General features: G+C 39.4%; 1 protein-coding gene across 1 annotated transcript in view; it reads right to left on the bottom strand.

Annotated features, from left to right (window-relative positions):
• The window catches only part of tsc22d3 (TSC22 domain family, member 3), a 36995-nt gene extending 32606 nt beyond the window's left edge, over positions 1-4389 (bottom strand). Inside the window, exon 1 of the mRNA XM_023278427.3 lies at positions 3576-4389. Coding sequence (XP_023134195.2) covers positions 3576-3916 — 341 coding nt within the window. The 5' untranslated portion in view covers positions 3917-4389. The remainder of the gene's footprint in view (positions 1-3575) is intronic.
• Positions 4390-25026: the final 20637 nt, after the last annotated feature.

Below are 25026 nucleotides of genomic sequence, written 5' to 3'. Positions count from 1 at the left end.
TGTCGTGTTTTGACTGGCTGGTCACAGACCTGAAGTTCTGTGATAAATGTCTGTGTCATCGCTGCAGGCTCTTCACCTCCCTTCACCCCGGCATGTGATGGTGTTTAGTGGCTGCTAAGTACTGACTGGCTGCCTGTGGTGAAGGTGTGCAGAAGTACCTTTCTCATTCCCGCCAACTGTATCCCTCTAAGCCTCAAAGAAAATCAACACATTTCCTCTGGTTTTATCCTGTGGAAATCACAGATCCAGCACCCCTCGGGGGGTTTCTGGTTCTGCCTCAAACACCAAATAGGACTTATGACTTGAAATTCTCCTCTCAGCACATTTCTCTGACCCTTGAATCATTTACATAACAAGTTTTCTGGCCGCTGCCACTGGCTCTCACTGATATTCAACAAGTCCAAAAGATGTCCTGGCATGCTTCCTCAGGCTATGCTGGACATTTTAGTCTGCTAACAAGTGGCAAATTAGAATGATAGCTGCTGGGCAGATTGACCACCCAGGGTGAGGTCAGCCTGTCAGTCTCAGCCAGGCTTTCATCAGACGCCAGGCCTTCTGAAAGTGAATGCTTGAAAAATGCATGAAGTTCTGCAAACTTAAGCTCGGCAAGGCGGCTTTCTTGACAGGATTATACTGTGAGTACATGTGCAAATGAATGAGTGTTTGTGTTTCTGCATGAGAAACTGCAAGGTTACACATTTGAAATCGGTGTTTTAATCCTGTGAGAAAGCCTGTCCATGAAAGCCACATGATTCATGTCTGTTGATTCCCTCTTGAGGAGAGAAGGTTCAGGAACAAAGTGTTCTGGCTAAAGACTCTGTTTGTCAGGCAAACAGTCGAGCTGGCGCAGACGGGTGGACGGCCACAGTGGCCAATGGCACAGGTAAAAGTTGTTGCCTCGAAGCCAGAAATGTCAAAAATATTGGTACTTACGTAAGAAATATATATATATGACTAAGTCTGAATAGCAAAGCTGAAAAGAGAAGCTTCTTACACTTTGAACAAAGTCCTGCAGCAGGCATTATTCAAGGTGTGACAGTGTAAACAGTGAATGTAGTGGATAATAAGTCATCTGAGCCTATCCACGTAGTCTAAAGGCACGTTCAAAGTATTATACAGAATTGAAGCACAGTTTGCAGCTGCAGTACTTAAACCAAAGTTTCTCTGACTGTTGTTCTTCATGTGACAGTATCATAAAGACACACCCTCACTATCATAAATAAATCAAGAAAAGACTGTTCACTGAAATATGCGGCTCCACAGCAACCACTATATACAGACCAAGAACAAAACTGCTTTAAAAGGTGTTAATGAGCGTTTAAGCACCTGTTACGTAACTCAACAGATGGAAAATATACAGTGAGTGTGTAAGTTCTCCAAATACCTTATATCTGGTGTCTTACTAACCAGGAGTTTGCCTTGCTTTATAGTTTGTCAGATATAAAGAATTCATATAAAAAACTAATACAGTCTGAGAGTATGACCCCTGATATGTTTTTAGACAAAAACTACAAAATCCAATCTTGTTAAGGTCTAGCCATCGCTGTCATCACCTCCATCAGTGTACAATAAATGATTTTACACCTGTGGTACAGTCTGTACTCACGCAGTTTATATTATCACAGCAGAAGATAAGAACGGTCTTAAAGCCTATAGGAAAGTAAAGGCAGGTTAAAATTTAACTTATCTGGATATTCTGAGGCAGTCCAGCTCCTGGAGAAGTTGATAAAATACAGATAGCGCATCTTGGCCAGAGAACATTACTGATATGATAACACCTGCAAATAACTGGATCAATGATAACAATTACATTTTTACATTTTTTTTTCATTCAAGGTAAATTTTATCAGGACAGACATTAGGACAGATATTTTATGTGAGTAGATGAGGAGAAAATATGGGTTCCCCTGATTTGCTTCCATGTCACTCAAATTGCATTTTTATATGAGGATTCACATTCCAGATGATGATTTTTGTTTAAAAGTTGAATATGCACTCTGCTGTAGATATAATAAAAAAAATATATGAAGATACAGTGGTAACCTATATTCATAGTTGCATTCCGGCTTATTTTTCTTTACTTTAAAATGCTACTGGAGCAAAAACTTTGTTTGTTTAGGTATTTCATAATCAGAGCTGACAAAATAAATTAAGAGCAGCATTATCAAGAGTCTGTAGAAAATCGATGCCTGTACCGAGAGTGGAACCAAAGGTCAGTTCTGATATCAGGATTCGATCTGTACACCACCACAAACTCTTGTTATCACGTTTGACGGGTTTCTGATATATACACCATGATCCTTTAACACATATCTCTGTTTTACTGACACAAATCACAGCAGCTTTACAATTTATGACATTCAAAGGTGGCTTTCACATTGATAAGATACGTTATATTAGTTTTCGCAGGTATTTTGCCATAGATCGCCACCAGACAGACCATATGTAATTACATGCGGCTGGCTCGGGTTCAGGAGTTCAGCAAAACTGTAGCTGACTGGAAAGATGGTAACTGTTAATTTGAGGCTGAAGTCATTTGACAGTAGTTGCCAAACAAACTGTCCAACTGGCAATAACTTTGTAGCAGGACATTCTCCTCCTCACAAACACTGGGCAGTGATCTGCCAAACACTGCTTTATTAATAGTGTTTGGCAAAGACAAGAGAAGGAGTCAAGCCAGGTTTAATTGACCTCTAGCTATAAAAGATTGTTTTAATTGAATCAATATGACAACAAACTGTTGTTTTAGAATAACCTTGTGTTTCTGTAAGGCATTCTTTCTAGGTTAGATTTTGTTTACCTCTGTTCTCTGGCTTTATTTTCTCCACATATCGTTTAGCTGTTTGGAAGAAAAGCTCCTTTCTGCATGGTGAATCTATAAACAAATTGTATGCCTTACAAATAGCAATAATTGCCCTTCAGCTGGATATTTTCACTAAAGGAAAACACATTAGGGGTAATACTGTACAGCACATACACATATCATTATGAGTTGTGTTATGTAACATGCTGCATTAAAAACATGGATATGTGAATGCAAATGGGCACTAAGAGATGAATAACCACATGTTTATTGTTTTATGTTTTGGATCTACATTCCAATTATTTTTGAATGTGAACTAACATAAAAAGCACAGTGCTTCATTTATCAGCAGGCAACCAAATTAGATTTAACAATCTGCCAATAAATCCCAATATGTTGTCAAACATTCTGGGAAGCTCATAAGGTGCTTTGAAACTGTCATTTCACCTTCATGAATGCACCCCTCCTCGCCTATACTTAATCCATGGCTGTAAACACATATGTCAGCCTTTTTGAAGATCCAGTAAACCTGATTAGCTTCCGTTTACCATCTGCTTCATTTGAACAAAATATGTTTCCCATATTCTGACTAGATCTGACATGCAGATCCATCTGTGAAAAGGTGAACTTTGTACTGAAGGCGCCTTTAAAGGGGATAAAAAATAACTTTCAGCTGAAGTTCAAATTTCGTATTTTTATGGAAGCCCTTAGTTTCAGTCGTTAGCTTATCAGACAAGCGGGTACCTATCTGCTAAGTGGACAGCAGACATACCTGTGAAAGAAGAGCAGTATAGACAGCATGGTCTGGTCAATGTTGCTGTTGCAGATCCCCTCGTTGAGCAGGAAGCAGGGGTCCCTCACCACTGACTCCAGGGAGTCCTGTCTCATGATGTTGTTCAGCTTGTCTGTGTTGAGGTTTTGGTACATCAGCTGGTTGCGGAGCTGGCGGAAGTGATTTACACTGGGGCTGGTGGGGCTTCCTGGCAGCCCCCCTGTACTGCCGAGGCCCTGAGCTGGACCGCTGGCTATGGAGTCATCACAGCCGTTGGCCAGGTCCAGGCAGCAGCTGCAGCAGTCCAGGCCGATGGGCGAGCGGCAGTCATCATCTGACATCTTGAAGAGCAGGTGGATGAAGAGGAAAGACGCCCAGGGCAGGTGTAGGAATGCCAGCAGAGGATCTCGGGTGTATAAATGGTAGACAAAGTGAAAGACACACCTGTCAGCACCAGGGTGTGTTCCTCAGCCCTGCCAGAGACACAGACAGGCAGCTTGGGGCCGTCTAGTGCACCGTTGTGTCTCCACTCCAGGGCCAGGAGGGCTAAATGGCAGGTTGAGTTCCTCCCTGAGAAGTGCAGTCACGCTGGGCCACTCTGCTTCTATCCCTGAGTTTCCCCTCCTGTGGCTCAGCTGCGTTTAGCCTTTTGTTCAGGGCCGATGCTGCTGCAGTGTGTTGCTACTGTGGCAGGAGAAAGAGTGAACGCACCACACACACACATATACACACTCACTCACACCGATTCAGCAGGAGTCCGCTTGAAAGCAAAACCCAGAAGCTGCTTGCTGCTTATCACTTTTCTCCCTGGACTCTTTTTTTTTTTTTTTTCCTGAGGTTGGCGTGCCTAGAGACAGAAGGAGGGACCAAAAAGAGGAGGAAGGGAGGGAGAGAGGCGATGGAGAGGGTGGGGAAACCCCTGTGATTGGTAAAAAGCATCGCTGGTTACAAGCACTAGGCCCTCCTCTTTTCTTTTTTGGCTTACCCATGCGCGCACTGAGGGTAGGAAAGGGAAATAGACAGAGAGGGAGGGAAGCTTCAGAGCATGCTTGAAACATGTGCAGTTTCGTCAGCTCCACCCTGCTATGCTGACAGAACAAGGAGTGGCTGAGTCAGGGAGGCTGCAGGAACACACACAAAGCAATGATAACACGTCCTGTGCTAATGTGTGAAAAGAAGTGACAAAATCCAAATAAATAAATAAAATAACTGATCTAAAAATACAAATCCAGTAAATATGCCTGTACTGCGTTTTATGTGTTCACACCAAATGGTATTTTGCTGAGTTTTGAGTGCTTTTATCCATTTTGTTTCTATTAAATTGGTTTGATATATCCAATGGTATGCTTTTTCATTTTACAACAAAACAAGATTTCATTGTTTAGAACACAATGAACAGGCCTAAAGCAGCATAACAATTATTTTCACGAGATTATGCTTCATATAAATGTTTTAAGTAGGTGTGTTTGTGTAATCACACAGGCAAAACACTTAAACTCTGCTTGCGAGACATGGATTAAGACTAAAAAACTGTTTTCCAATAGAAATCTTCATTGACTTTTTCTCTAAAGTTGGGACTATAGGCTTAATTCATGCTGGCTGGTACAGTGAATTAGAAGCTCCAGACTGTTCAATAATAGAATGGGTATACAAATGGTTGTCTGCAGTTTTTAGCCCTGTAATAAACTAACAACTTGTCCTGACTCTACCTCACTTCTCACCCCACATGAACTTGCATAAAGCTCAGCCCCAAGCACTTCAGATAAGCAGCAAGTTGTTGGAAGGCAATGGATTTAATAAAATCCAAAGCCAAAAGTATTGTGCTTTTTTCCCCCCCAAGTAAAGCTATAATAAATCTCATGACATCCATAATGCATGTTAATGTAGTTGTGTGTGTGTGCGACTGTGTGTGTGTCTGACTGTACGCTTTCAACTTGCATAGTAAACATAAATATTATCTTATCAGGCCTCTGCGTTTGATTACGATGTTGACAATTTCTATATCTGTTCCCAAATAATTTCAGATTGAGCAACAGCCCGCTGTGTTCTTGTCGTCCAGGCGAGTGTTTCACAAGCTGTGGTGAATACCAGGACAATGTCATTAGAGCCCTGCAGACGCTCCGGGAGGATGGCCCTGCTGCTGAGCCTCTGACCTCAGCCGCTGACCAACAAGTGCACTGCATGCTGTCTGCAGATGGAAGGTCAGGCAAGAACACAACAACAAGATAATTACAAATAGCATGTCTCACTCTGAGGCATGCTGCCGTTTCTGCTGCAGTAAAATATGTCACACCACCTATTGTTGAGTAGCAGAGGGATCAATTAAGCAGAGAAAATGACTGACTATTGCTTTATTGAGTGTGTAATGATGTCCTCGGGCAGCAGGGTTGCTACAGTTGAGCTGGTGGAACGGCGGGGATTGCGGACTAGTTTGAGTAAAGGCTGCCATCTAGTGGGAAACTATTATTAGAGTTAGTGATGTAGATGTTCCTGAGAGCATTATATGACTAAAATGATCTCAGAATAATAGGCTAATAAAAAAATGAAGCATTATTCCACCAAAAGCGCTACAATTGAAATCATTTTCGGTATCTTAACTGACACTGGTCTAATATATCAGTGGCATTTAAAACTGCACAATGAGCTTAGGTCTTGAATTTTGTTGGTTTAGTTGTAGTTGATCAATCATTTTCTCTCAAAGTTAATCTTGTGTGTTTGTGTGTGTGGGTGCACAGCTACCCAACAGGATAAGCACACTTTCATGAATGGCTGAAGGCGATATGAAACTATGAAAATAGTTTGAAATAACAAAGTCAAATATATAGATTGGAAATTATAAAGAGCAGACATAATAAACAAGGGTTAGGCTGTTTCAAATACCAAAATTAATGACATGGAGTTGAAATTAGGAAAAGTGGAGATAATAAACAAGGGTTAATCCAAATTTGTTGAATATACAAATTAAATTAATACAGAAACAAGGCAACTAAATTCACAAAAGCTCACACTGTCAATTTAATTACATTGTACTACCAGTGAAATATTTAATTTCATTATAAAAATGTCAGTGGGGAAATATGCATATTCCTTCCTTGATAAAAGTTAGTTGAGAAGATAGTTACCACTCTTACACATCTAAAGCCATTTTTAGTTACCTTAGCTTAGCATAACAAGAAATGGGGTAAAAAGTGCCTCTGTCCCGAGGGAACTAAATGCTCTTGTAAGCATCTGTAAAGAATTCATAAATATAAATAAAAATAAAAATAAAACGACATGAACAGTGACGTAGAGTATTGCGTCAGCAACACTTTCGCAGGAAAGCTAATTCCACTAAATCAGTGATTAGAGCAGAGTACCTGCAGATAATGGTTGAACAAGGGTTTCTTGGAAGTGGAGTTAAGATCCTGGATTAAAAGCTGGATGCAAATACATCCATTAACCTGCAGCTTCTTTGTTCCAGTAGTAGCTGGTCTCAGGTGGCAGTGTGGGGACAGCTCAATTCCCAACTCCTCACACCAAGTATCCCTGGACAAAACACGTATCCCCAAGTTGATAGCAATGGCAAATTAGCACGATGCATGTGTCAGTGTGGGTGACAAAACACACTGGAAAGCACTTTGTAGAACCTAGCTAAGGCTAAAAATGCCTATATACACTACCAGACACACCTTGTCATTCAATGCTTTTTATTTATTTGTGTTATTTTCTACATTGTTGATTAGTACTGAAGATTAACACTTTTTTTGTTTACAAAATAATTCCATATGTATTCTTTTATAGTTTTGATGTATTCAGTATTAATCTACAATATATAGAATAATTAAATAAAAACCATTGGATGAGAAGGTGTGTCCAAACCTTTGACTGGTAGTGTAAGTGTGGACCATTTTAATTACTCACCTGAACCCAGCGAACGACACGTATTATTTACACAACTTTGACACTGAAAACAAAGGTCAGTGTCCCTCAGTGTATGTGGAACTGCAAATTTTTGGTGCATTTCAAAGTTTACCTCGCAAAAAACTGAATTAGGCATTTGCAGAAGACAATAGAAAAGAAATACTTCTGTCCATCCATCAGATGTATCTGCTAATCCTTAAGGGCCAGGTAAAGCTTAAGAATATCCCACCTATCACTGGGCAAGAGGTTGCACCTAAAAACAAATGACAGACTATTTACACCCGTGGGAAATTAAGAGTTACCAAAAACACCAACATCACTGACTGAGGTGTCACAAGAGAGACAAAAAGATTTACACCACAGAGATCTATGTAGCCACATAATTTATTTCTTGCTCTTCAATTTTTTTTTTTTTTTGTTTTCTTTGCCCTTGGCAGACTTTTTGTTTCAGTTTTAAAGGGGCAAAAAAGATAAGCTGATCTGATTTCATGAATGCATTGTCAGATTCAGTCCTTCTGGCAGCTGCAAATGTGTAATACTTATTGGGTTCAGATTCTCTGCAAGTTTGTTTTGGGTGAAAATTGTATCCCTAGAAATATAGACTGCTCTGAGCTAAATAATGTGGACAGTTTGTATAAAATATTAATTTGAGGAGGATTGCCTTTTACAGACACACTCCCACAGCTGCCTCAACTAGGTCAGTGAAACTAGGATAGTGGAAGCTTTTTGCTATCAGTGCTACATACCTAAAATCTTTCCAAACACTGCTGATAACTCCAGCCTGGTCACGAGGCACATGACCACATTTTGTTCTCAGGTGCAGTTTGCAGTAAGACAAGCGATAAGAGTTGTAATTATGTTAATAAAAGCCTCTAATAATCTTCATTTATTCAGTACATTAATATTATACCTTTTTTTCAAGCAAGTAGTCACTGATAAAAGGCTGAAGTGCAATTTGATCCCATGGCTATACTTAACTATGGTACTCTCCAGGAGCACAACAGTATTTTTGTACAAGAAGCTATTTGGTTTTATTCAAATAGCTATATAAAATAAATGTCATTTATTTCTAGGAATGTTTTTGAATATGTTACTTTAAGTCTATATTTATCATATTTAAGTCTTCTGACACAGCCATTCCAAACCTCAGGATGTTGTTTCTTCTGCTTGAAGCCGTTACAGGAAACCAAAGGAGCTTTGCCAGTGTGGATATTTTGAGTGTGTAATGTTTGGCATTAAAGTAGTATACACACTCTGCAGCACTGGGAAAAGGTAGTATTTGGTTCATTTCCCAGTTCCCAATAAGTTATGAGAAGTGGAATTACTGATGGCTTGTTTATTGGAATGATTTTTTAAAGGCTGCCAGTAACCAGGCCTGCACAGAGTGAGTCAAAGTGAATCTCATTTTTTTCCATCTATAACTGTATAGATGCACATATTATGATGGATTTCACTGTAGGCTTTAATTCATTCTTTCTGCTTGTGTCAATACATGTGCTGTAGAAACATTTTAAGAAATAATGCAACATGGACATTAGTCAAGACTCCATTTTTATGCTGCAAGACTTTCCTGGCATTAGAACTGCTATCTTTCAAGACAACCACTCTGGGGAAAAGACAGTTCAAACCCGCAATAGCATTTCTACATTTCTATAGAGGACAAACTGTGTCCTAGTTTGAATGATGCAAAGTCTATTAGACAACACGAAGATCAAACTGAACCAGGTCTTTTGCACAAAAAAAACTTATATAGTACATTGTGATACTGATCCCCGACTTCATGTCCAACATGTCCTAGTTTATCAACATACAGTTACTCTCAAAGAGCTGACAGAGTACAGATAGTGTAGAATATAGGTCAAAATGTCTCTCTTTGCACATTATAGACAACTAGGGCATAGTTTTCACCTGCTGCTGCTATTTGATTTGTTGTGGTATCTTGATATACTCTATTTCAGGTTTTCTATGACATCAACAGGCCAAATAACTGCAAAATATGATCATGACAGAGTACTGACTGTGACTTTACAAACTGATGAGGATGGTTTGAATGCTTTATTACACAACTGACCAACACATAGTGGGTTAAAAGTGATATTTGAAAAGCACATTTGCAGCTTTTTCATCTGCCAAGTTCAGGCCTGTAATGAAATATTACATAGAACTGCAGAATTTAGAGAATCCAACGCCTTTGCATAACTTGAGAGTTGTGTCAGTGGGCTGAGCAGCTGATTTACTTTGCAATGTGCTGCATAAGGATTGAAATTCTCACAAGTTGTCGTGAGGCACATCCTCAGCATGGCTGTGTGAACTAGTCACATCTATCTGCCACTAAAAGAAATGCTGATGGAGAGGTGATTTGAGTATTAACAGGTGGGAACGTGTTCAGGTCAGAGTTGTATTTGTCTGTCCTGTTTGTTGCTCTGTCTGCAGCTGACTAAATAGACCTGCAGTGATCTAAGCCGGACAAATAACTGCACAGCTTTGGATGATGCTTTTTGACGAGTTCTAAATCTGGAAAAATTTTAGTGACAGATGGCTGAAGAAACTTTTGAGGTCAAAGTCAATCTAGCATTTGGACCAAATATTATAGGTGAGAGGGTTATTGAGAAAGACATCCAGGGAAGTGCTAATCGTGACTGATGTCTGTGAATGAACAGTGATTTCTATACACCGATATGGTAGACGTCAAATATATTTTGGTAGATGGTGAACATGAGGTCATGAGGTCAGTGTTACCTCGGTTATCTTTCTGAAATGGTGGAACAGAGTTCATTTTAAAACCCAGAAGTGTGTCCTTGACTGGGTCATTCACTTATCAGCCAAAGCAAAAACATACGGAGTATGTCTGTGTAGATTCTCAATCATCCAGGTCATGGCTGTCTGTGGAGCTTCAGTATAAAACAACTGTATGTCTCTTCTTGGTTCTCAAAAGGTGAAACATCTTCAACAACTAAACTAACAACTTTCTACTGAGGCTCCTACAAATAAATAAGAACGTTTTAAAACATTATTTACTTCAGCTGGATCTTTTTTCTGTAAGTCATATTGAAAGAATTTCCAATTTCCACAGATTTAGGATGTTTTAGTTGTCTGTGCACAATCCATATATCTATATGCAAGACTCATATTAAAAACACGTATTTCCAATGAAAAACGTCCTGTTAACATGACAAATGTGGTAATTACAAAATGTAAGATTTCTTTTGAGTATGTGTGACTGTAGTTCAGAGAGATGACCCAGTTAATAGATGAGGGCAAAGTCTACCTGGTGTACAGAGCAGAGTATCTAAAAACTATATGTAACATTAACTTAATCTTCACCAAGGTTACAAACTGATTTAATTTCCTTCATTATTTCAGTTTTAGAGTATCTATGATTGCACATGAATCCTCTAGACCAGGGGTGTCAAACTCATTTTAATTCAAGGGCCACATACGGTACAATTTGATCTTAAGTAGGCCAGACCAGTAAAATCACAGCATAACTTACAAATAATGAATAACAACTCCAAATATGTATTTATTTAGTGCATTACAACTTACAGATCTTCATGTATCTACAAAAGCACCAAACATTTAGTCGCAAGTATTTGGAACCGAACAATATCGTATTTTACTTCATGATGGAAACAACTTGTCAAAATATAGAAATAATTATAAATTAACCTTAATTTCCACATCTGTATAGTAATCCTGACCTCCTGAACTGACACACTGTTACAGAAGAAGGTTCAGTTGTCACCCTGTCTTGTAAATGTAGAAAATTCATACATAAAAAATACATAAAAGTTGTCTCTGTGCATGAAGTACTTTTCTACTGAAGCTGCTGATATATTTTCACAGGAAATATTCTTTTTCACCGGTATAATTTTTACACTTTGCAAAGTCACTTTCCAAAGTCAACAAGGACTATAATTATTCTATCTATGTATAAATTGACACAGAAAGGTTTCTGTATATGTGTGCACAATATCCTAATAATCATAGGTTAACAATCTGTTGCTAAGTCTCCACATGCCACCCAGTAGCAACTTTATACAGCGGCCAAACACCAATGTCACCAGGTAAGTGACGCTAGAGGGCAGTAAAAGCAAACAAAAGACAACTTCTCTAACAGAGCGAGGTCCTTCCCTTTCTACTGTTTAGAAAAGATGTTGCTGCAGCTTCACAACTGCTGCTTCTATGAAACTGGAAGTGTCTTGTTTTTCTGCACATTCCGTTGTAGTTGCAGGATATAATTGCTCTTCAAACCTTAACATTTCTCTTTACAACTTTAGGTTGTTTTGGTGCACGGCACTTCATATAACGGCCAAGGATGAGCAAGGATCACAGATAGTGACTATGCAATGCACAAGGAAAAGAAAAGACAAAAATTATACATTTTTGTAGCCTTCACAGCATATTGAAATGCATGATTTATTGAATAGATGCTACAATAAGCCTAACAGAAAAAACCCATCATGCGTTCACGCCCTTCTTTGATCAGTTAGATATTGACATAAAGTGCAAAATGTTCCCACTAAAATGTTTTTTTTGTTTGTTCCCAAAATGAATCATTTAAATCCATTAAAATCTGGTTCTTTCAACATGACAAATTAAACCTAGCATTTCAGATGAGACAGTCAAAGTGATAGATAATAATCTACTAAATTTATATAATCTATCATATATTTTGCAATTCTGTGTTTTACAGGTCAATAAAGAGCCACTGTTTAACACCATAGTTATCATCGTGCATCATTTCTTTACCACTACTTCTCCCCATGTGCATTTGATCCTCTGCCTCAGGCTGTGATTGGCCAGGACATCAGAACCCAACAGGCTCAAATCCTCTCATTGGCTGGTGAGATATGGCACATAATCCTAAGCCTCTCTCACCCTCTGAGGATTAAATTTGCTGTCCAGTCATCTTTAAGAAATGTGCCCCACTGGTTAGGCTTGGATTGTGGAAAAGTAAAGCACAAACTCTTCTCTCATCACAGGGACATACAGCACCAAACCTAAGTGGTGAGCATTAGTTGGCTGTGAAGGAGATTCAGGCCATGAGTTAAGCCAGGGAAGTAATTACCGTTGTCAGGAAACTGAGGTCTGAACTCTCTTCCCCCAGACTGTCAAAACTCAGCTTCATGCACTCTAGTGCACTACCCAACCTTCTCTCTCACTGTTCAACTTTAATTCTATGTTTTCACTTTTTCCCCCCTTTTTTTCTTTAGCATATTTTCTGCTCTGTCTCAGTTTGTTTTCCTGGCTAAGGAAATCTGTAGTGACTCATTGTCAGTACCTAATACTGTTTGCCCTCAGCTTTGTTTTCTCCAACTTTCTTTCTGAAACAAGGGCTTTACTCATCACCTACCTTTGCTGTCTGTGGTACAATCCCAAAAAACCTTCTTCAGTCACTTGAATTTCCATAAAACATGAGAGAAATTGACTAAAAGGGATTTAGTTTGCTTTTTCGTAAGGTGACTTATTAGGCCCAAGGTGATTTTATTCACACAAATAACTGCACATCCTTGGATGATACTGTTTGACAAGCTCTCCATTTGTCATCTCACTCACAGATGCCTGGAGAAATATTTGACATTCGGTTAAATCTAGCATTTGGACCAAATAATGTAAGAGGGTTATTTAAGAAGACATCCAGAGAATTACTAAGGTGACTGACGGATTTCCGTGAATGAACCATGATCTCTATCAATCCATAATGTAAATGTCAAATATACTTTACAGTCCAACCTCAACATGAAAAAAGGCAAGTGTGATATGTGGGAACCAGAAAGATAAGAACCCAATAACAGAACATTGGTAGAAGTTATAAAAAGCACATAAGTGTTCCCATTCATGATTCACTTGTCCCTGCAGTCAGTGTTTGAAGTGCTGTTGCTTTGATTTATATGCTTGATCTCCTCACTACGTTTGTCTCCAGTTTATTTGAAGTTCAAACAGATTTGTGCTTAGCAGGCAATGTACTTCCAATAGCAGCATTTAAATATCACTTCTAACAATCTCTCTGTGAAAGCATTTTTCTGTTCATTATGGTCTTGCTGTCTTCTGTGAAAGATTACAACTAAATAGGAATTTGGGTTGCAGCCTACATAATGGTAATTGGTAATGTGCTGGTTTTTAACTCTAGCAGGACGTGTCTTTTTCAAAAGTAGAAAAGAGCACCGAAGCATTCCACAAATTGCAACATGTGTGGGAAGAAAGAAATTAGCAAAGACTAATCTGGTTGCTGCTCAACACACTCCAAGCATCACCTTAATAGCATCCCCGTTGCTTAAAACTGCATGTAGTTGCAATTATGAAAGATTTATTAATATGCAAGAAAACACGGACAGGCAGACCGTGATCAAAGGGGCTTGAGGCATTTCTGAAAATAGAATCTGAGGCGTTAAGACGTGAAAACGGTTTAACCACATTCATATCGACATATTCTCATAATCACTGAGCTGTGGCTATGCTGCCAGGATAACTGTGCGGGAACATCTCACGAAATGGAGCAAAATGGCAATGGCAATCAATAAAGTATTGATTACCTTTAATGGAGGCAAAATAAATGAAACAGCTGCAGATAAAAGCATGCAATAAAAGATGTGCCGCCTTTTAAATTTGTCTAATCGCACACAGTTTAGAGAGTTCATCTCCAAATCAAGGCCAAGGTGTTTCAGACCTGACATCTAATCTTTTTCATTTTCTTGTGATACAGAAAAAAAAAACGCATCTACTTAGCATGGTAGGACTAGTTAGTTTTGATCATGATTCAATAAGAAAAAACACCAACTTGCAGAAGAAAACACATTATGATGAAGTGACAAATGTCCTGCCCCATCCTTTTATGTTGGACAGCATTTCCACTTGAAATGGCAGCAGCACTCTCCTTGATTATCCAGCCTCAGTGGCCAGAGTTTAAGAGGAGACCTCTGATTCTCACTGTCCTGTGGATCAGCATTGACTGGCCTCGCCTGACTTTTAAAATCCACCTCCTCTGAGTTAATAATAGCACAGACCTCACTAGCGCGGTAGAACAATGGATGTGTTTATTTACAACTTTCCAGTGTCACTTGTTTCCTACAGGGGTGATGACGGAGATGAGGGTTAAAACTTGATTCAAAAACAATCTGGACTCAAGTGAAAAGGCTGTCTGTGGATGGTTGAGTGACTGATTGACACTGCCTCTGAATGCGTGCTTGTTTGTTCCTCAGGCTACTTGCGGCACTCAGTATTTGTTTGGCCACTCAGAGAGGACGTTTGTCCTCGGCAGAGAGGTCAACTCCGACTTTTTCGGTCAGTAAGACTGTGACGCATCAACATTTAAGAATAATTAAACAAGAAAACATTTGGTGTCACTGACTAAGTCCCCCCTACAGTAGAGGCACTAATCCAGGGTTAGCAACTGTGTCTACTTAGTCACACTGTCTGATATATTAATACTTGATACCAGGCTATGTTTTCATTTCCATACTTAGAAAAACTGCCTCAAGTAATTCCCACAAGTCCACAACCACAAAAACCTTCTGTAGCAGGGTTGTCTCTTGCGTGACAATTTTTAAAAAAAATTTTAAAGTCTGGAGATGACAACATCACAGCTACCAGGCTCTGTTACTCGCTGTTAATTAAATCCCATCGGTTGGTCCATGGAGAGGTCCTTATCTTTTTTGGACAAACACCATTAGACAAAGCACACAGGCAGCAGCAGGTGGCCTGAAGTCCATCCACTTGCACAGTCACGCATTTCCAAAGAGAATCTTCACAGTGAAATTATTCCTCCTTTTTCTTTTTTTGTTCTCAAGTGCTTTGTTGTCTCTGATGAATTCTCAGGTCATTTAAGAGGAGAAGCAGCCCGTTTGTGGCTTTTTTTTTCACAAAGACAATGTTTTGTATAATTTCTCGGCTTTTTAAACTGCATTGGGAGAACAATATTAATTGCGATGTGCTTTTATATTCTCCGTGCTTGTGTGTGTGTTGCATACATTTTGTGTGAGATTGAGTTCCTATACCAGGCAGTCCATCTGCAGTAAAAACATCTTGTTAACTCCTAGAGTCAAAAAAAGGAAAAAGGCAATATAATGATGTGATACTCCTTTATTACATACTGTCTTAATGCTTCAGGTTTTAGGAAACAAGAAGTAGATTGTCAATTACTGTAAAGACTCCCGTAATAAAATACCGACTGAACATCATTCTCTTTTCTGTATAGGAGTCCCTGGAGTGAGACAGTCAGCATATCTGAAGCAAAATATTGAAAGACGTGTCTTAATATGCTCTCAGGGGAAATCTCGTTTCTATAGCAGCTAAAAGTTTATTCATCAAAGCTTGTAATCAGAACTGTTAGCAGTTCTGTGCTTTTTTTTTTGTCAGGCATCATATCAGAGCACGATATGAATCCTGATAGGTGTCAGAGAAAAAAGCTTTTAACTCTTTGATGCACGACATGGGTCAAAAGTGACCCATATTCAATGGAAAATGGGCATCTGTTGACACATGTTGCGCATCAAAGGCTTAACAATTCACAGCTTTCAGATTCTTGTGGGTTGACGTAAAGACAACTGACATTTTCAGCTATGTGATTATCAGCTGGACAGTTGTAAAACAACCTTGTCTAGTCAGGTTTCTTGTTATGATTTCTCAAGCGCCACGGGATTTCTTTTGTGATTTCCATATGCTGTGAGTTAAATATACCAGTGATATCATGCCGTAACATCCTCACTTCCCTCCCTGTGTGGCCTGACTTCCACTTTAAGCTAACTTTAGTAACAAACACACTGGTGTTCTTTTGCACAGATGCCACATGCATGCGGTTGGTGGTGTTGGTGGCAGAGAGCGACCAGGTTTCAAAGACATAGAGATCAAAGGTCAAGACAACTGTGACAGATTCCTGTCTCCAACTGCATTTGGATGCTGCTTCAACTGACTGTGCACCCAAGTAAAAAGCAACTTCTTAGAAAGCAGAACAAGAACAGGTAGTTTGGTTAGAGAGTGCTGGAACCCGATTGCTGCATAAACACACAGGAGTAATGTGCGCGTGATATGCGTGTGTGTGTGTGTGTGTGTGTGTGTGTGTGTGTGTGTGTGTGTGTGTGTGTGTGTGCGTGCCAGTGGGGTTTATGGATATCAACTTGTCTGTGTACATATGGAGGAAGCGAAGTGCTGCTGGGTCACCCAGTGTGACAGAGAAACTATTTGAGGCCTCTGCCTTTGATGTTTGTCCAACAACCCAGCATGATCTTCTTCTGTGAGCTGTTGGGTTGCTGATGGTTTCGTGACAAACAACATTTCTGTGCAGCACTGCCGTTTCCCATCGTTTCCCAACTGAAGCTCACGACAGATTTCTGCCCTTTTTTGTTTTTGTAACTCGACCGGGGGGAAAAAAAAAAAATCTCATTTCAGTCACCCTTCAGTTACTGTTAATTGATAAGAAATCTACAGAAGCTGATCTACCTAAATATGCCCCTGTTTTTCTCTTTTCTCTTTGCTCTTGAAAGCTCAGGGAGCTTTCAAAAATTTAAATGGATTCGTCCCTCCATGAAACACTAAACAGAAATGTTTTCAAAAGTTTATGATACCTGCTTGCAAGATTCTGTTATTTGCTCATGTATTTTACAGTGAGTTTCTCTCCTTATTACTTTTTATGAGGGCTGCATAAAGAAAGATGTGCTTCCTGCCTCTCTCTGTCCTCTTCCCTCCATCTTTCCCTCTGAGCCACGTCTTCCAGTGTTGCCCGAGGCCAGCTGATTCTGTGGCCGGCTAAAGGCAGACAGTCGCTCCCAGAGGACTGACAGTTTGGGAACCATGACAATGATCAGCCATGACTCTGCTGGCCTCAAGAAGGTGTCATGCACTGAGCTAAACACCTCAATATTTCAGTTGTACACGCTGCGTCTTTTCACAAGCCTCCTTATCGCTGGCAACACTAGCTGGATATATTGATATCCAATAAGCTCTATGCTTCACTGGCAATGAGAATGCTGCACAACTGTACACACTTTCTTGTTTAAATTTCTTTTCTTCACACCATACAGTCGATACATTCCCTTGATAGCAGGACAGAAAGATGCACAAATAGCACAGTGGCCAAAGTGTTGTCTTTACTGACTACCACTAAATTGTGCACTGCCTAAAGAGCAGTCATTCACTGAGTTCTGTTTAGTGAAATTTTTTCCATTAAAAATCTTTGATTTTCAGCTTATTGTCCCGCATATTGTATTTTTGAGGAGGGCAGTGGGTTGGTTTGAGAACAGAGAACAAAATCATAAAGACATATAGTAGACATCAAAGTTTGAGCATGAATCAAGCAGCACAACACCACTACAAATGCCTTTCATTTTCTTTGAAGGAAGCAGCAAGTGAAGCATATGAAATAGTCAATCCTATCGAGTCACGTGGAACTTGACATGCTTGTCTAGTTAATATTTAAGAGCGTCACAGAGGAACAAAAACACAGTTTTCTTGCTTTCTGTAAAGCTTGTGTCTCTCTACCCCATTAGAATTGATGAATTATATACAGTAGCTAAGGCTGTCAATAGTTTCTTTTCTTAATTTGAAGACTATCTTCCATCCTTGAAAGTATTTCCACAGTTAGTTCAAAATGATATGATGCATCCAGACTGAGTCAGTACAAAGAAAAGACAACAGATCACTTTGGTTTTGGTTCATTTGCATCAGATACTGGTGAAAGACAACACTGACTTAAACATTTTGCTGTTTGTTCATACAGTCTTAGATGTTTTAGTTCTGTAAATATCACCAGTAAGAACACTTAGGTCATCTTCAGTTACTCCCCTCAGTTCTTCACTCATGTCTGAAAACCAAAAGGGGAAAAGACTTTTCTGATTTTTGCACCCACATTCTAGAACATCCTCCTGTGCGACATTAAATCCACCACTGATGATCTCAAATACAAACCCCATTGCATTTAGTTCTTCCTGAAGTTTTGTGTGCACTCTTAGTTTCTTTTTTATTGCCCTGTTTTTTTGTATTGATTGATTTTATCCATTTTTTTCTTTTACTCTTTTTTAGTCCAGCCAATATGCTTTACCTTAGCTATCCCCAGTTCATTCTTGTTATTTCTTTTGTGTATTTATATAACTACTGCATGTTTGTTCTCTCTGTCCTCCCTCTCCCTGAACCTCTCTGCGGGTATTTCTGACTCTGGAGCTGCACTGGTCTGATCAGCAGCTACTGGTCCCACCAACTGCTCCAGTGTTGTTGTTCTCTCGCTTGTCTCTGCTATCATTTTCTCTCCCCCTACTTTACCTTCACTTCAAACAGATCGGGGCAGATGGCCGCCCTCCCTGAACCTGGCTCTGCTGGAGCTCTCTTTCTGTTGAAGGGAATTTCTGCCTCTTCGTTGTTGCAAATATGTCTGATCATAGAGAATGCTTGGATTTGCTGGATTTTTCCATGTTTCGTTTTTTTGAATTCTTAAATTCCTCATCCACTGAAATAATTTTGAAGACTTTAAACTGTAAATTCACATCAGAAACAACACTGTAAAGTCTTCACTTTAATATTTAAATGTGTTTGGTACATTCGCAAAAGCAATTGTTATTATATGTCTATTGGAAAGCACTTTAGTTCAACAGCTGTTGTTTTAAATGTGCTATATAAAAAACAGGCACTCACTGAGCATGATAGAACATCTACGTTCTGTGAGGTGCATGTATATTTTTACTTAGTCAGAAATGTGCCAAAGTAGCAAAAAAAAAATCTTACTTAGTGGTAGAAATTAGTCATGAGTTTTATTGGACAAAAGAAAACATTATCACATAATAAAATTCAGCGTGCACATTTGTTTTCATACACATGATAACAATTTTTATTTTAACTTTTCTGTTGACAGTTTAGAGTCACTAGAGCTTCATGTCTCACTTTCAATGATAAAGCAAGCAGTGTGGATATGCTAAGACTCTTCTTTCTGCTGTGATCTAAAGGCAAAAATCTGTTTATGTGAGGTAGTTCAGATAAACATGAACTTATGACATAAAGACACAAAAAAATGACCTTCACATAATGAGGTAAGATACTTTATTTCCAGCAGCTTGCCTCCGCTATGTCCAGTTTTCTCTCTCACTCCGCGCTCAACCATCAAACCTTCCGTCTGTCACAACGTCCTGGAGTTTTCACTGCTATCTGATTCTATCACAGTGAGAGCCAAAGCCTTTAAACCCATCAAATCCTTCCCAATTCAATTTCAGGATGGCGACACTGGCTTGTGGGCCACTGCCAGCCAGGACTCTGTCATGGACAGGGCCTCAAGATAATCAGAGAAACTCAGGTTTTCTAATCTAGCGATGCTTCCTGGGCTGGCAGCAGCAGATGCTTAGATATTCTGTTCTACTCTGCAGTGACATGAGACCCCTGCCTCAGGGCTCTGCAGCTGGACAAAATTTTATCCTGCACATATAAGGCTGCAGTCAGGCGCCCTTAAGGAGCGACGGACTGAGATATTTAATCAGTCTGAGAATTATATGAGACCATGTTAGCCTATACTTATAGCTTTACCCAGCTCATTTTTATTCTTCAGATGTAAACTCTCACTGCTCACTTGTGTAACCTGATAAAGAGAGATTCGGTTCCTGAAAACCCTGAAATAAACCAGCACCTACACAAAGACAGAATACAGAAGGTAAAATGTGACAAATTGTAAGGAAATTTAAATTTTTTGTTGCATTTGGTGAGTCAAAGAAACACAAGATTTTAAAATGCTTTAACATTTTTAAAAAAAGATTTCTCATCGAATCTATTAATCAAAGACAACTATTTCAAACTTGTATTTGATCATTTAAGTTCATTATTTCACTGAGGGTTAGTCAAATGTGTCAGCATCTTGTTTCATCCTAACTCACATGCCGAACAAAGTTTACCACTGTTGCTTAGTCTCATCATTTATTTCACTTTTTTAACGCTTTCCAGAGGAAAGTTAACAGACTATTTTCAATTGCTGTGCTAACTATGCTATGACGTCCATAGTTTTAGAGCTCAGTGCAACCTGCTGAGCATTGCCTTTATCTACCTCATATCTCCTTCTAAATTGTCAGACACATCCAAATTCCTGTCAGCACCTTATCTGAACTGTATCAGTATGCAGCAGGTGTCTATAAAGCAAGATAACCTTTTCCTAGCTGACAAATCCTCAGGCTAATCCAAATGCAATCTGTTACCAGTCAACCACTTTTGTAACATCACTGTTTTCCATACCTTTATGATTAAAAATTGCCTCTAGTAATGCACATGATGAGGCAGTGACATGCAATCTGCTACAAATCTGCAGCAATTGAAGAGAGTTTATAAATAATGTGTGCACCTACTGGCAGGGGAGATAATTTCAGACCAGAGCTTCAGTAAAATTCTTAAAGTACTTCAAAGTAGAGAAAAGTCAAATATATAACTCAGATTTTCAATCACAAAGTCATGATTCTTTGAATATACAATCCTTTGATGTGAAACTAATAATGACATAATTTGACTTAGCATTTTATTTTAAAGGGTAAAGTTTACACTTGCAAGCCTTCTATAATATAAAAATCCACTTTAGATTTTAATCAAATTAGTACAAAGAAAGCTGACACAAACTGCAGCTCTGTGGCGCCAGTGTCTCTGCGGTGTTTTTTTATAATCATGAAATACTCTTTTGAACTTCAGTTGGGAATGCTTTTCTCAGTGGCCTTGGGCGTTTGTGGCATATTTGTATTCACAGTTATTATGTGTTTTGTATGGGTATTGAGTCAGTTTTACAAAATTAGTTTTATCATGTACAAAAATCTGAGAACACATTGAAAGAGTGGTGGGAGGTTGGGTTGACCAAACTTGAACAGAGGGCACAATTTTTAAACATGTAATTAAATCATATTTTTTTTAAAAAGAAAATTGCAGACTGAAATGGTATCAAGATGTGAATAATGCATTTGATTGCACACAGATTTCATCAACAATTTACAGAGACCTCCTGATCACCCATTGTAATGTGGATTGTTTTTCTGCTGCTTTAGCTGATCGGCAGTTTCCCAGCTGAGGCATCAAAACAGATGAAACAGTTCCTGCAGTGCAGCAGCTCAGCAGACAACCACCTGCAAGCCGACGTCTTCCTGCTTAGACATTTATGAGCCAGTGTGATTGCAGGATTTTATCTGTGGCTGGCTCACGGTCTGACAGAACCGACTGGACGGTGAACTGGAAGACGGCAGCTGGCAGCTACTTACATCAACACTGATCCTTAGAAACCCCAGATGTACAGACAGCCAGACAACAAACAGTCAAATCCTCCGAGCCGCTCGACAAAGGAATGTTTTTAAAACTTCAGATGTTAATACATGCACGGTTGGAGACCAGAGATTTAGTCACGGAGATAGTTACATAATGTATAATATACAGTATTATGCAGTCCTTGGAAGTCTCCACTGTGCATGATATTGTTGCTACAGCCTGCAGGCAGACAGCACTGATTATAAGTTCTGACAGATCTGTGTGTCATTGTTTCACTGCTGTTACTTTTTGAAACTGTTGTACTTTTTAGTACAAATGTGTTAACTTCCTAAATAAAACACATCATGAAAACACATTTATTTTGTCTATACAAAATAAGCTTTTGTCGGTCTACAATGAGCAGAATTTTATATTTATGCAAATGGGATTTCTCTGAGTTGACTTCAAACTTATGTGTACTCCATCCAACTTCAAAAATGGGTCATTTGCCACTGCCAAAATGTAATTAAGTATCCCATACTGTCCCATCTGTACCCAGCCTCATTAATTATTACTTTTCCCCAGCCTCAGTTATCCCTCTTCAATTAAGAATTCATAAGCCCTGTAATGATTAACAATATGTTTTGGGCTAATCTCTATGTAAATGAAGGGAGGTTTGTAAGAGATAATACAGCGTACCGCTTATCTGCACACATTACAAAATACTTGTCATCGACCTCCAAGCGCTCAGGGTTGATGAGGGTTAATGTTTTATTTAGAGCATATCTGGTCTTCTCTTCATTAAAAGGTGGAAAGATAATTCCCTAGCTTTCTTTTTGCCACTATTTGTAATGTATCTTTCTGTGTAGCTAACAGGAATTTGATCAAGAAGTAAAGTTAATGTTGACAAAAATAAAGTTAGCCTGAGAGCTAGAAAAGCAGATGTGTGCATTAAATTTTGTACATTTCTCCTGCTGCAAGTGCAAATTTGGAGACGCTTATTTGTGGTTGCAGTTGTCTTTACTTGTATTTGAGTTTGTGTAACCAACAGTATGTTCTGAAAAAGAAAACAGTTGCTGGAGCAAAGCCTCGATGCTTAAAGGTGCCCTCTGGAGTTTACACAGCCCAAACACAGCTATGTTTACATTCAGTGTTACTCACCAAAACACACTGAGTGTGTTCTTGAGTCTTCACTGCTGTTGCAGACTTGTTGCTATGCTCCCTCGCACAGCAACTGTCCATCAACTCATCTCCCGGTGGGAAACAAACAAAACAGGGACTCACTCAGAAAAACATCACTCCATAGCGCTACTAATGAACAAATATTCCACAAGGTAGCTTTAAAGTCTCTTTTATGTGCAAATTGGTGTAGGTTTGCAAAATTTCTGATCTTGGCACACTCAGCAGTGATATCAAGAAGGACACAGTGGCTTTGGACACATCAGTAGAGAATTTTGAGCATTGTCAGTTTGGCTTTTATGTCGGATAAGGCTGTCAAATCCTTTTAAAACCATTCGCTGCAGTAGATGACTGATCTTGCATGAGAAGCAGAAGGGAGACAGGAGACAGCTGCACTATATCTTTGCCACCATGAGAAAATTAGGAGCAATGAATTTTCCATCATTGCAGCCAACACCTTCCATGATGATGTATACCATGTATAGAAAGATTACTTCACTGTTGTCCGAATTTCTTGAAATCAAATATAAAAGATCTATCATTCCTCAGGTTCAAGTTCAAGCCTTTTCTCAAAGTGAGTGAACCAGTGGCGAGAAGTATCATGATGTAAGCTATGCGACTTCATATATCGTGTGTGGTTGTTGTCGATCAGGCAGATGAAATGGCTCAATTATTTTTTAGTCCTCGATGTCATTGGATTCAAAAAGACGAGATCAAATGTTTTCTATTTCTAATATAACCAATATAACGAAGGACAAGGACATCTGATTATGAGTTGCTTGAAAGGATGAATATGCTGAGAGTGTTTTGACTGAAACTGACGATGGGATGTTTCTTAGCAATTTAATGAGTTGAGTGACACCGAAAGTCAGAGTGGGTTCAGAAATGCTCATTCTTTAATGCATATTTCTAAATCACACTGGCTTGTTATGCTTGTGCCTCATACCATGAGATGAAATCTGCTTAGCGAGCGAGCACATGTCCACGAGGGACCAACCAGCATAAAGATCCACCTCCCACCTTTAATATTCAGTCCTGTGTACAGGCTAAACCCCGGGGTTCCAGTTTATCTACTTCCTGCATAAACATGTGGAGGACGTATATGAATCTGCCAGTAAGGTGGGAAGGAACAGCATCCCTGTGCAGGCATTGCCTGTCTTACCACACCACACACATACTACAGCAGGAAGATTGCTAGGTTTCCCAGTAGCCCATTTTCAGTACAATTTTCCAGCGTGGATCTCTCCACTGAGGATTTAATCCATCTTTCTTACACAGTGGATATTCACAGGCCAAATGAGATTGATTATTGAATAGGCTGAGTTGAAAATGCACATTGAAAATACACTGATGTGCACCGAACATGGCACATTCGCTGTGTAACACAATGTGATCAATAATGATGTGTGTTAGGGAGCTGGTGAGTGGCAGTATGTGTGGGAGGGCAGTGGGTGGATTTGAGAGAGACACAGACAGAGACAAAGACCACCTATCAGTTTCCCTTCAGCATTAAGTTGTCCTTCTTGTCTCCACTGAATGGGCAGCTTGTCACAGAGGAACTAATTAAGATGGCAACTTGTACGACACTACAGTTCTGCCACGATTCAGCATCTGTCCCATTTGCATTTGAGAGCTGTTTGAAGGCAGTAATTCAGCAGACAAATCCTTGTTTCTCATCAGCACACCCACGTTAGCTCACCTACAGGCCTGGAGAAAAAAAAACAGCTCCTCTCATCTTCATTTTCAGGCCCATAACCTCGTTTCTGTAACGCTTTCACTGGAACTGAGTCAAGTGACAGAGGAATTTAAGATGCACATATTTTCCAGCCTTCTTTTTTTTCTTCACTTGGCACTTAAGCATTTATCAATCTGGTCATTACAGTCTGAAAAAATGAATCTCTTAATCCCCCTGGAAACATCATCTCACTCTAGAAGTAAAGGCTAAAATTTCAAGCATCTATTCTGGGCCTTCAACCTTCAAGTTTTAGTGGATCTGAAAATTATTGTCCTATTACGCCATAGATCTGAGGTTTCCAGTGCAGTTACAAGTTGTTCAAACCGTGCATGCAGAGCAGACAAACAACAGTGATGACGTGACATTCCTCCGCCTACATGTGCACAGCATGCGAATGAATGGTAATGTTGTTCCCATTTGCCCACTTTCAAAATGTAACGACATGCAACCGAGGAG

The sequence above is a fragment of the Amphiprion ocellaris genome, chromosome 13 (genome assembly GCF_022539595.1).
Source record: "Amphiprion ocellaris isolate individual 3 ecotype Okinawa chromosome 13, ASM2253959v1, whole genome shotgun sequence".
NCBI classification, from domain to species: domain Eukaryota; kingdom Metazoa; phylum Chordata; class Actinopteri; family Pomacentridae; genus Amphiprion; species Amphiprion ocellaris.
Note: the sequence above shows the minus strand (reverse complement) of the source record. Positions and strands in the feature narration are given on the sequence as shown.